The 13,127-nt window shown below is 40.8% G+C and overlaps 1 protein-coding gene across 2 annotated transcripts; it reads left to right on the top strand.

The window, feature by feature from the left end:
- The first annotated feature begins 3,355 nt into the window (after positions 1-3,355).
- Positions 3,356-10,404, top strand: SELENOK (selenoprotein K). Of its 2 annotated transcripts, XM_017851881.1 has the most exons (5): positions 3,356-3,587; positions 6,901-6,991; positions 8,443-8,526; positions 9,476-9,562; positions 9,827-10,404. In XM_017851881.1, exons 1-4 carry the CDS (start codon positions 3,569-3,571, stop codon positions 9,555-9,557), a joined length of 276 nt encoding a protein of 91 aa, XP_017707370.1. In that variant the 5' UTR covers positions 3,356-3,568; the 3' UTR covers positions 9,558-9,562; positions 9,827-10,404. The 2 variants fall into 2 exon arrangements, with proteins under 2 accessions (XP_017707370.1, XP_017707369.1); XM_017851880.1 differs by lacking the exon at positions 9,827-10,404 and having other exon boundaries at positions 9,476-9,566.
- The last annotated feature ends 2,723 nt before the right edge of the window (positions 10,405-13,127 follow it).

The raw sequence follows: 13,127 nt of genomic DNA on the forward strand, positions 1-13,127 counted from the left end.
TGCAAAGGCAATAACTCTAAGAACAAACACATAAAAGGTCAATAAAGAATATAAATGCCATCTGTTTTCATGTTTCCTAACAGTAATATTGAGGACATCTTATTGTTTCTATGTAACCCAGTGTTCCTTCATTATCTTGTGGTAAACAGCACCCCTCTCCAACTCTCAAGCCGTCCAGCTTAAGTGGAATTGAGTCAAGCTCCAGCTCCAGAGGTAGCTGTCATTCAGAATGGCCCAGTCTCCAGAAATCACCTCTCTATCCATACTACGAATACCATGGTGGATTGTATACTAGTTCAATACTTCTCTTATGTGTGGAGACGCAACATAGCACAGGGGTAAACAGCACAAACTACAGAGCCTGGCTCTTGATCTTAACCTCAGTTCTGCTTCTTATTAACTGTGTGACCTTGGGCAAGACACTTGAGCTATCTCTCAGTTTCCTCTTCTGTAAAATGGGAATAACAGAACTCAGTAGGGTTGAAGTTTAAATGAATGAATACATGAAAAGCAATCAGAACATTCCCTGGCACAGGGTAAGTGCTATATAAATGTTAGTTGTTATTATCGTTGTTGTTAGGAGGATTAAATGAATAAATGGAAAGTGTTTAGAACAGTGTCTGATGCATAGTAACCCTGTATACATATTATCCATTATTAAAACTACCAATTATTTCATTCACTCAACAAGAATTTATTGATTACCTCTTCTGTGCCAGGCCAACATCTTCATTCTAGACAAGCAGTATCCAACAGAAATGTAATGTAAGCCATGTATGTGAGCCAAGTATGTAACTTTAAATTTTCTAGTAGTGACATAAAAAATAAATAAAATTAAATAAATAAAATTACTTTTAGTAAAATATGTTCTTTAATCTCCAAAATATTTCAACATATCAATATTAAAAACAAGATATTTTACAGTCTTCATTTCATTCTAAATCTTTGTGATCTGGTATTTTGTATAGTACATTTCAATTCAGACTAGCCACATTTAATGTCTGAAACTAGCTTAGTTTCAGACATTAAAGAAGGTTAAGGAAAGAGAGGAAATGCTATCTTTGTCCTCTACCACATCTTGTTACTAATTATATAATTTTTTTCAATTTCCAAAGTACTTTCACCTTTGTTATTTGAGAGGCACATGCCTTGCCTTGAAGGATTGATTCGATTTTAGCAGGTGGAGAAAGTTCCCTTTGAGAGGAAACACATGAGCAGAGGCAACAAGGCAGGAAAATAAAGGGTCTATTAGGGAAGTAGAAATCAGAGAGCAAAATCTAAGATGTATCAGGAAAGCCCTTAATGCCAGACCAGGGAGGCTGGATGTTGTTTGTCAGGTGGTGGGGAGAAACTGAAGGTTTGTGAGTGGGAGAGGCAAGATTGGATTAAACTAACAGCTGAAGATAGCATGAAATGGAGTATGGAGAAACTAGAGGTGGCTCATTAGGAAATCACTGCATTAAATCTCAGGCAAAAATGATCTAGATAAAGGAATGGAGAGGAAGAGATAGCCTCACAATGTCTGATACTCAGGAGATCCCAATGTTAGTTTCTTCCTTTGGCAATTGGAGAGATTTTAAGGAAATGTCAAAAAATTGTCTATAAAAGTCTCATTCAACCAACCAACAAATATCTGAGCACCTACTACTTGCCAAGAACTATGATAGACCTTGAAGATTATAAAAGACAATAAGGCAGACAGGATTCCTGACCTCTTACGTCTTATATTTTCTTGAGGGCAAGAGACAAAAATCAATTATCAGGTAGTTTCACAATGTGAATTACTATGAAGAAAATAAATACAGAGATGAGTGGCCAGGGAAGGGCACCCAGAAGTGGTCACAACTAAGCAGAGAGCTAAAGGATAAAATGAGCTGGATGTGCAAGGAGTCAGAGGAGGAGGGTTCCAAGTAGAGACAAGCAAGGCAGAGTCCTGGAGATATTAGTAAAATCCGGGGTGTTCACAAACTAAAACAGTGTTGCCAGAGCATAAACTGGGTGGGGGTGTTCACAAACTAAAACAACAAAGTTGCCAGAGCATAATCTGGGGGGGGGCGGGAGGTGTGGCCGGAAGTACAGTGAGAGGAGCAATCAAGAAGACAAGTCACCTTGGGCCTGTAGGCCATGACAAGGAACTAGATTTTAAGAGCAATAGGAAATCACTAAATTTTAGTGTCCAAAAGGTTTTAGGCAAGAGAATGAGATGATCTCCGTTTTAAGATCGATCTTGCTACAGTTTGTAAAACTGCCTAAGGATGGTAAAAGACGGAACCCGAGATTTCAGTTAGAAGGAAACTAGCATACAGCAGGTAAGAGATGATGGTGGCACGGTCTAGATTAAGAAAGGCCCTTGGGAACATTAACGGCCCCACCCTAATATTTTTTCAGAAATTATCCTTTTTGATTGTGCTGCACAAATCCCAAGTGAGGTGAAGGATATTGTTTTGTCCTATTATGAACTTTTCCGGGGAAAATGCTCTCTCCAAAATCAACATAAAATTAGATCTTTGTCACTTCTAAGTATTAGAACATAAAATCTTAACCGACGTTGTTAAACTCAACATAGATTTCCAGCATGTAATTTTCATTTTCTGGAAGGTGATTAGGAATCTTTCCAAAGAGATGACACATGGCTTGAGAACTGGGGGGGGGGCGGGGAGGAAGGGGGAGCCAAAGGAAGCAGTCATTAGGTCTCCACGCTGAAAGAACAGCCAAGTGCAGAGGCCTTGAGATAGGAATGAAATGGCCACGTTCAAGGAACAGAAGCAGCCCAGTGGCTGGAGCACAGTAAATATCCATGGTATGTGGTCCACATTTAGTGACTGTCCAAGACATGCCTTCTAATTCGTCTATCAACAAAGTGGTCAGAAGCAGTCGCCATCAATAAGAAGCAGAGAAAGGGTCTACAGTTAAATTTACTTTTCAGTTGCCTCACAAAAGGCTAAGAAAAACTCAGTTTCTGGTGAACCCAGATAGAGATGTTCATTTTAAAGAGAATGAATATATCTAGGAGGAGCCTGGCAGTATATTCCCAAACGCGTGACAATAAAGTTCCTTCACGTGTAGCCAGCACCCTCCTACCAAATCTCACAAGCTCAGCACCCTCAAACCTCAACATGTCTGGAAAATTCGGAAGCATTTCCTCCTGTCAGAGGCCCTTCAAGCCACTTCACACAGGACAGCCTCTCCTACCCCGACCTGGAGCCTATCAATCAGCGAGAAAACAGTTTCCCTCCCTGAGCGGTGCGAACCAACTCAGCACGATCAAGTCGGATAGAGGACTAGAAACCGAGGGCTTACAGGGTAGTCCTTAACGTCATATCCGGTTGCCCGCTCGGCCACCCCCCCCCCCCCCCCGCCTAACCGGAAGTCGCTGGTATGACGACGCAAAAACGCCCGTCGGGGGGCGCGTCTCTTTCAGCAGCCAATGGGCTCTGCCTACCTTAGTCCTCGTCATCATTTTGTCTAATCGCGGCCTGTGACGCTAGAAGGGCGGGGAGCAGAGGGAGATACAGAAGCCGAAAGGGGCGAGGCGCCCGGTCGATCCGAAGCCGGGTAGTGGGAGAAGATGGTTTACATCTCGAACGGTAAGTTGAGAGCGGACTGTGGCTTCGACCGGTGACTTGTAAGATCGGACCCCAGGTTCCTTTCATCGTCGCTCGCCGAGTCTTGGATCCGGTGCGCCCCCTGGGCTTAGCGCTCCGCGGCCGGGCAGAGCTGGACGCGAAGTCGCCCCGGCTTATGGCGCGTCAGCAGATGGTCTCCGAGCCGGCAGTCGGGGGCCGAGGTCCCGCCGGCCTCACGCTGAGTATTGGGAGGCCTGCAACCCCGCCTTCGTATAGCAAGCGCTTGATTGTGGATTTGCGAGGGTGGTCTTTCCTCTCGGGTGTCGGTATCCTTAAAACTAGTAAGGACAACGACGCGGATGCTGTACACGTAGCGCTTGTGCCCTGGGCACTGTTTCAGTTATTTGCTTATTGTCACATTGAATCCTGTTTTACGGGTGGAAACTCTGAGGCGCAGATAGATTAAATAGCTTGCCCAGGATCACAGAGGTAACAGTTAATGGCTGAGTCGGGATTCGAACCCAGGTAGGCTGGCGTCAGCGTCCTTGTTATCTACTTTGCTGCCCCTTTCTACAACGTGTAAAAAGACCGAGCCGACCTAGGATGATAATTAGATGAAAGCTTTGCATAGGCTTTTTCCCCAGGAGAGGGTACCTAGTCATACATGGAACTTTTTGCTCGAATTTCAAGGGGCACGGGAAGAAGTACTATCTTCCCTTAGGAGCAACTTAATTATTACCGGAATGGAGAATCCGAGAGACTTAATTCTACGACCTCACGAAGAAGATGACCGAAAAGGAAGGACATGACTGTGTCAGATCAGTGCTAGAGCTGCCTGCCCACCTGTTTGACTCAGGTGAAATTTTTTGGTGCAGCCTTAACAAGGAGTTGTGGATCACTGGAACTAGGTCTTGGTTCTATTTGAGTCATCTGTTTTTCTCCAGAGAGGAGTAAGGTAGTCGATGGGAAGCCTTCTGGCCGAGTGCACTTTTGCATTTCTTGACTTTTCAAAATCTCCCCTCCTCATCTCCCACTTAAAAATCTTTGAAACAAGTAGATTGATGGACACTACAGAAAAGCATCAAAATTCCATCTTAGTTTTGGGCGCTTTCAGACTTTGGTCTGTTTTATAGCCTGTTTTATAGCCTTTGTGACATAAGCTTAAGGCTGGAACTTTTGTATGAATTATTGAATAATTCCTTGTATTTGTTGTGTCTTACTGTGTTCGCATTATTTCATTTGGTCCACATAAGTAGCTGATTAGGACCCTTTATGGCACTTTAAGAGTTGAGAAACGCAACTGCATTCAAACACCTTACTTCTATCTGGGGATATTGGTGGAAGGGACATTCTGCCTTCAGAAAGGGAAAGTGGAAAAGCAAGATAGAATCACAGAGGAAGAAATGACAGGTTCCAATTAGATCCACCTTCTTAGGACTGTATTATCAGCACTTAATGGACAAAATCTTTCTCTTACTGTCAGATGACTTTTTTTTTTTTTTTCCCTCTCAACAATCTTATGTGATGGCTAGCCCTGGAATACTTTTTGTTGGAGAGAGAAAATGTCACATCAGCCAACGAAGCAGAACTAGTAAGAGGCAGAGAACTAAGCCTGTCATCCACCCTCTAAAGTTTTGTAGCCCCTTGCTCTCAGTAGCACAGTGAGAGCTTAGATCCAAGTGGATATCTGAAATTAAGCTGGTCAAGAAGAGAAAAGTAAACCCTCATGGAGTGGGTAGCGGTGAGTGGGGTTAACTCTTGGGATAATGGAAAGGAGAGGTAGTTGACAGTTATTCTTCCCCCCAAATATTCTGACATCTTGATTTGCAAGGCTGAAATGATAGTGTACCAAATTATGTTATAGCTTCTATTAAAGTGGTTTGAAAAATAGATCCAGTTTTGCTTAAGATAAAACTAGAGTCTATTAGAATCAAGAGTATGCAATTATAGAAAACAGTAGTTATTTTAATGAAGAACAAGACAAATTCTCTTTACTACTTAGCGCATACACACTCTTTATAAGAATTTTATAAAAATAACTGATTCCAAAGCCTTGTAAGAGTATGAATAAGCAATCTTTTTATACAGGCAAGAGACTTTGTAAATGAAAATACTCAACACATTTAGGAATATGGAAGTGGTGTGAGCATTCCTTTATATTCACCCGTCCCATTTGTTTCTTCAAAGTACTTGAATAAAGAGGTATTTTTACACCCATGTTGATAGCAGCATCATTCACAGTAGTCAGAAGGTGGAAGCAACTCAAGTGTCCATCGACAGATACGATTGGGTAAACAAAATGTAGTATATACATATAAGGACATATTATTCAACCTTCAGGAAGGAGATTTTGACACATGCTGCAACACGGATGAAATTTGAAGACATGCCAAGTGAAAAGCTGGTCACTAAAGGACAGAAATTGTATTTCTTCTTTTACGAGGTTCCTAGAGGAGTCAAATTTGTAGGGACAGAAAGTAGAATGGTGGTTGTCAGGAGCTGGGCGGAGAAGGTAATGGGAATCAGGGTTTAATGGGTATAGAGTTTCAGCTGGAGAAGATGAAAAAGTTCTAGAGGTGGATGGTCGTGATGATTGTACATCAATGTAGAATGTACTTAATATCACAGAACTATACTCTTTAAAATGGTTAACGATTGGTAACCATTGTTACATTTTTAAACCATGATAAATGTTTGTTTTTTATACATATATATACACACACACACATATATATAAAACAATTTTTTTTTTTTTTTTTTGAGACAAGTCTCGCTCTGTCACCCAGGCTAGGGTGCAGTGGCGCAATCTGGGCTCACTGCAACCTCTGCCTCCCGGGTTTGAGCAATTCTCCTGCCTCGGCCTCCTGAGTAACTGGGACTATAGGTATGTGCCACTATGCCCAGCTAATTTTTTATAGTTTTTAGTAGAGACGGGGTTTCACTGTGTTAGCCAGGATGGTCTCAATCTCCTCACCTCGTGATCCACCTGCCTTGGCCTCCCAAAGTGCCGAGATTACAGGCATGAGCCACCGTGCCCAGCCTTTGTTATATATTTATAGAAAGAGAGAAAGTAGTTGAATAGAATGAAGTCACCCGCCAAGTTTATGAACTGTAGTAGACTTTTGACATACTAGAGGAATGTCCCTAGATAATGGAACATTACTCCTCTGAACCTTTCCTTGGAATGATGCTCACAGATTTCTTCTGGTGTTGGCCATTTGGACCAGTGGGCAAGTTGAAACCCAAGTCAGTCATTGTTACCTAACTAAACATGATGCCTCTTGGGTTAGGGATTTGTAGCACTCACTAAAGTTTCTTTAATTCTTATCTGTAGGACAAGTGTTGGACAGCCGGAGTCAGTCTCCATGGAGATTATCTTTGATAACAGATTTCTTCTGGGGAATAGCTGAGTTTGTGGTTTTGTTGTAAGTATAGAAGTGCTCTTAATTGCCCTGATATTTAAGTTGACAGGAGTCCATTGTGTGCATTATGTTAGGTGTCTTAAATAAGCTCAGTTTTCCTGAAACAGTTATCTATTGCAATTTTAAAAATAGCTTTACATAGGGAAATATACTTTAGTGATAAAGCTGCTACCACCAGACATCTTATGAGTATATGTTAATTGGATTGGTAAGCTTGACCACGTCTTAACCTTGGTGGTAACTACTTCAACCTATGGCTGGGTCTGTCCATTCTAATGCTAAATGACTGGGCCTCACTTTCTCTCTACTATTCTTGTTCTTTTGTGTGTGTGTGCAACGTTCATTCCATATTATATAACAAGTAAATAAAAGGGTTTTATATCCTTTTTTTAAAAAAATTCCAAAGTAGTGAAGTTTTTTATAATGAAGGGTTAGAATTGGTAAAGGAGACAAAAGTTTAAATGTCTTCATAATTGTAAGCAGTTACTAGTTAAATGCATATTTTGGTCTTTTACATGCTGTTTGTTAGAATTGTTCAACAATTAAGAAGTCTTACTTATTCCTAAATTTGAACGTATATATTTGAGTGTCTCATGATCAGAGAACTGTAGGGATGGAAAGATAATGGGAGACAGACCCTTTTTCATTGACTTTACTGTCAGTAAATATCTTCATATTGCAAGGGTGGGCATGACTGTGGGAGGTGAGCATCAGAGGAAGTTATCCCAGATAAAGGAAACCACATGAAGGATGAAGAAGTTTGAGTATCAGGCTGTGGTCTTTATGCTTAATTTGATCTTAGCCGTGGTTTCGGAAGTTTAATTTTATAGCTGTATATAGCATAAATTAGATGGTGTAGAATGTAAAATGGAAGAGATGGTTCCATAGAAAAATACAACAGGGCACAAGAGAGGACCTAAGTTACCCAATCCAAAACTTACTCTTTTACAAATTTCACCTACTCCATGTTGTTTATAAAAGTACTTTATACTCAGTTAAATCCTTCCATATAATTTTACGTATCATTTTAAAAAATTCCATTTAAATGGATTCCCAGAAGCCCTGTGCCTTTGCCACACCACCCTCGGCCCCTCCTTCCCCAAGATGTTAGGTAGACTTTTGCAGGGGAAATGAACATGAGACACTGTAAAAACCCGATGGCTGATTTAAAGTGGAGGTCAGGGATGACTCTGGTTTCATGCTTTGTCTAGGGGAGTTATTAGCATATAAGAAATACAAGGAAGGGTGGATTTGGTGGACAACATAGCACATTCAGTTTAGACACATGCCTAAGTTCAATGGTGTTGTCCAGCTGACTGCAAGAAATGTGGTTTAGGAGCTAAGTGGGTTTAGTAATCCTCTCACAGAGATGATAGTTAAAAACCATGGAAATATATTTTAGAATGTTGTCAAAAGTTGACAACAACTTTGTTGTTTTCTGCCCCTTGTTTCAGTTTCAAAACTCTGCTTCAGCAAGATGTGAAAAAAAGAAGAAGCTATGGAAACTCATCTGATTCCAGATATGATGATGGAAGAGGGTACAGCTTTTTAAATTGATAGTAGTTCTTTTTATCTCTTTGTATATCTTAATTAAATTAGATATTTTAGGTAGATAGATTTGTGGAAATTAAGAGTTTAAATCCTGTTTTAGAAAATTAATGCATTACTGTAAAAGTCAAATTGCCTCTGATTTCATAATAATCAGAGTTAATCTGACAAAACTAAAATATACATCAAATATCCCATGGGAAAAGTCTAAATTAGAGGATGAAAACTGATGGCCAACATTAAAATCTGAAGATTTCTTCTTTTTAACATCTGGATTTCCAGTTGGTAATTAAAAACTTAGAAGATCACCAGGTGCCGGTGGCTCACGCCTGTAATCCCAGAACTTTGGGAGGTTGAGGTGGGTGGATCACACGAGGTCAAGAGATCGAGACCATCCTGACCAACATGGTGAAACCCCGTCTCTACTGAAATATAAAAATTAGCTGGGTGTGGTGGTGTGCGCCTGTAGTCCCAGATACCGCAGGAGGCTGAGACAGGAGAATTGCTTGAACCCAGGAGGTGGAGGTTGCAGTGAGCTGAGATTGTGCCACTGCACTCCAGCCTGGAGACAGAGTGGGACTCCTGTCTCTAAATTAAAAAAAAAAAAAAAAAGCCTTAAAGATCAAGATCAACTAGCACTGGGCTAGGCTTATGTTTTACCTGGCAAAATCAGCTGGAGCTGGGTTTCAGTGGGGCATTGCTGGAGGTGCTGTTCAGTTCATCACAATTCTTTCTTGACTCAGTTCCTTGTGTGCATTATGTATCTAGTCCCTTTAAGTGTTTTATTTTTGCCTCGTGACCTAAAATGGTAGTTTCTATTTTAAATTGTGTCTTAGGATCACGCGGGTGCTGAAAAAGAAAAGGGTCTAGTTGAGTGCTTTTAAAAGGAGACAAAGTTGTGTCTGTCAAACAGTAGATACTAACTTTTTGTTTTATTAGGCCACCGGGAAACCCTCCCCGAAGAATGGGTAGAATCAATCATCTGCATGGCCCTAGTCCTCCTCCAATGGCTGGTGGATGAGGAAGGTAACTTCAGATCTGAAATTCTTTTGTAGGATTTTGTTTTGAAAATGCTTCTGTAGTAATGTTTTCTTTAAGAAGTTGCCCAACAGCTTATAATTACTCAGATATTATTTGGAAATATATTTGTTATCTTAACCCTTGAAAAATTCACTGGCCTTATTATCAAAATGTCTTTTGGAAAAGGTTTTATAACATATAATAGGTTGGGCTTTTCACACAGATCCAAATTAATAACCAGTAACTAATTATTGTAACATTTTCTTTCAGGTAAATGTCTGCTCTAAGAAGCAGACAACTGGACATGCGCATTCACAGCAGAAGGAAACCATCAAGAAGTGGAAGGTCGACCATGCTGAGCAGTAGATGAATGTGTCTGTCTAAACAAGGACTGCTCTGTGTCCTCACAGATGAATGAGGTCATGCTAGGAATTCCCTCTGCAGGGAACTGGCCTGACTGACATGCAGTTCCATAAATGCAGATGTTTGTCTCATGACCTTTTTGTATAGTTTATTAAAGTATTAATATAGTTTTAATAAGTAAATATTTTTAGGTTGCAGAGTGGACTCCTCATCTTTATATTCACGAAAAAACAATCTGAAGAAAATAAAAGCCTGTGTATTTAGCACTGTTAGTGTCACCTTTTCAACTTCTGAAATACTGTTCATTGTTAACTTTTTCTCATTTATAAATCACACTATTTATTTCAGTAGTATGCATATCATATCTGTGCTCTTGAATTAATCTTTATCTTTAATACATTTGTCTCATCAATCTTTAATACATTGTGTCTGATCTGCTACTAAATATAATTATCAGGGTATTTATAAAGCCATAGCTAACAAAACTGAGCTACAAAATGGAAATTTACTAAATAGTCTTTAAAATTATGGACTTCGGCCTGGTGTGGTGGCTCACGCCTGTAATTGCAGCACTTCGGGAGGCTGAGGTGGGCGGATCACCAGAGTTCAGGAGTTTGAGACCAGCCTGCAACATCACGAAACCTAAAATAACAAAAATTAGCCAGGTGTGGTAGTGTGCACCTATAATCCCTGCTACTCAGGAGGCAGAGGCAGGAGAATCGCTTCAACCCGGGAGGTGGAGGTTGCTTTGAGCATGCCACTGCACTCCTGCCTAGGTGACAGAGTGAGACCCTATCTCAAAAATAAATAAATAAATAAATAAATAAATAAATAAATAAAATGGGCTTCCATGCTATCTTGTCAAATTTGCACTCTATAGTGTCGCTCAATATACTGTCTACTGGCTTTAAACTCCATCTGAATACTGGTAACTTTCACTTTCTTTCACTAGAGTGGAAGCTCTGAGACTAGGAATTTTGTTGTCTTTACCCCAGTCCTTTGAATAGTGACTATATGTAAGATAGTCATGTAGTACTTACTGGAAATAAATATTTATTGGAAAAACGAATACAGATAACTCTACTTCTAGTGTTTAATAGGCTTTGAAACCAAGTGTTCAGGTGAAAGCCTTTTTTATATTGATTTATCAGCATTTATTCAACCCTGTTTGTCAGGAGATGGGATGTGGCATAAGATACCAGTGTTCAGGATAAAGAAGCAATTACAATGCAGCTTTCAGGATAAGGATAACAGTTTGCTGGCCACTTCAGTTATGTGTCAGACTTTTTTTTTTTTTTTTTTGAGACAGGGCCTCACTCTTATCCAGGCTGGAGTACAGTGGCTGCTCACCACAGCCTTGACCTTTTGGGCTCAAGTGATCTCCCGCTATGGCCTCCCTAAATGCTGGGATTACACGTGTGAGCCACAATGTCCAGCCTGTAAATTTTTACAAATTTTAAATTCTGACAAAGTGAGGGATATATATAATGTATACATATATGCAAAGTGAGGTAAATGTACAATAACATTTTCATTATACAGACACATGCAAGGGTTCAGTAAAGTTTGGCAGCTTCCTAGATTGTATTGCCAGTGAATGGCAGAGGCATTATTAAACCTCCACTTTATAGTGGGGAGACCATGGCAGAATCTCAGTAGGTGGTTGATTGTTGCTACTGATGGCTTTTCCTGAGCATGTGAACCATGGTCCTCTTCTGTCTCCTAGCACTGCTGCTGCAGAACTTGTTCCTCGGGTCTTATCCCAGAGTCCTGGCTGCATTTGACATTCAGGTGTTCTTTGCACTTCAGAGTGTAAAACACAGGTTCTTGAGTACTTGTGCTTAACTCTTGTCTTTGCTACTCAATAGCTTATGATCTTGAGTGAGTTATGCCATTTTATCCCACTTCACTCACCTGTAAAACGGATTAAATTTTTACCAAAAAGAGTTATTTATTTAGTATTTAGTCATCACATGCTTATTGGGCACCTACCATGTACTGAAGATAACTGGCAAAGTCTCACGGAGCTTACATTCTAGTGTGGAAGACAGTAAGTGAGCAGACACGATAATTACAGACTAATGCTTCATGCTTCAAAGGGAATAGGATGGTGAGAGGATAACTGCAGAAGACCTGAAGTGACATCTGAGTTCAGACGTGAGAATGAGACAGCTGAGGGAAGAGCATCCAAGGCAAAATGAACAGCAAGTGCAACAGCCCGATGATGGAAAGGGCTTGGCATGTCTGAGAAAGATAAAACAAGTGTAGCTGGAAATGCCAAGGAATGGGGAGAGTGGTGTGAGGTGAAATTAGAAATATAGCAATAACTAGATATGGTCTTTAGGTTCCTTGAGCAAAGGGAAACCATTCGAGTTTTAAGCATGAGTGACATCTAATTTTTGAGATAAGTCTTAGTGGAGTGCAGGGTACATAGTATTAACTACATATTTTAAAACAACATGTGGGCAACTATATAAGAACAGATATAGGGGGACAGGACAAGGAATTTGAGTTAAGAGGCTGATGTAGTCATCCAGGTGAGATGAAAGTGGCTTGGGCTAGGTAGTGGCACAGGCATGGAGAAGTGGATGAATTCAAGATCTATTTTAGAGACTGCAGGATTTACTGATGGATGGGATGTAGAAGCTGTTGACAAGTGAAGAATCAAAATGACATTTACTGAGATGGTGAAAGTGAGAGGGGAAGGAATCAAAGAGTTACATTTTGAACATATTTAAGTTTGCAGTGCCTTGTAGGCAATCCAGATGGAGAGACCAAGTAGGCACTGGTTATCAATTCGAATCTCTGTGAGAGATTCAGCCTGGATATATATATTTGGGAGTCGTATTCATTGTTAAAGCCAGGAAACTGGATAGTCACCCAAGGAGTGTGTCTGGAAAAGACCTAACCCCAACATCAGAGGCTGGACTGAACATGAGGACATATGAGAAAAATTAAGAGTACATACAGTATCTGGGAAGCCAGGGGAAGAGACGTCTGTGAGGACGAAATAAGTTGCGGGTTATCAGCCGACCCCACTAGGCGCTCAAAAGCTATGCGTACTATGTTGCTGGCACCCTACACAGTCAGGACTAATCACAGTAACACCCACCCATTCAATCCACAAGGACACCCCGCCCCCAGCCCCAGCGCCGGGCAGCCCCGCCCCCGCCTTTTCGGAGCCCTCTGGGACGACTCCGCGGCGGCC

The sequence above is a fragment of the Rhinopithecus bieti genome, unplaced genomic scaffold (assembly GCF_001698545.2).
Source record: "Rhinopithecus bieti isolate Rb0 unplaced genomic scaffold, ASM169854v2 scaffold_33647, whole genome shotgun sequence".
Classification (NCBI taxonomy): domain Eukaryota; kingdom Metazoa; phylum Chordata; class Mammalia; order Primates; family Cercopithecidae; genus Rhinopithecus; species Rhinopithecus bieti.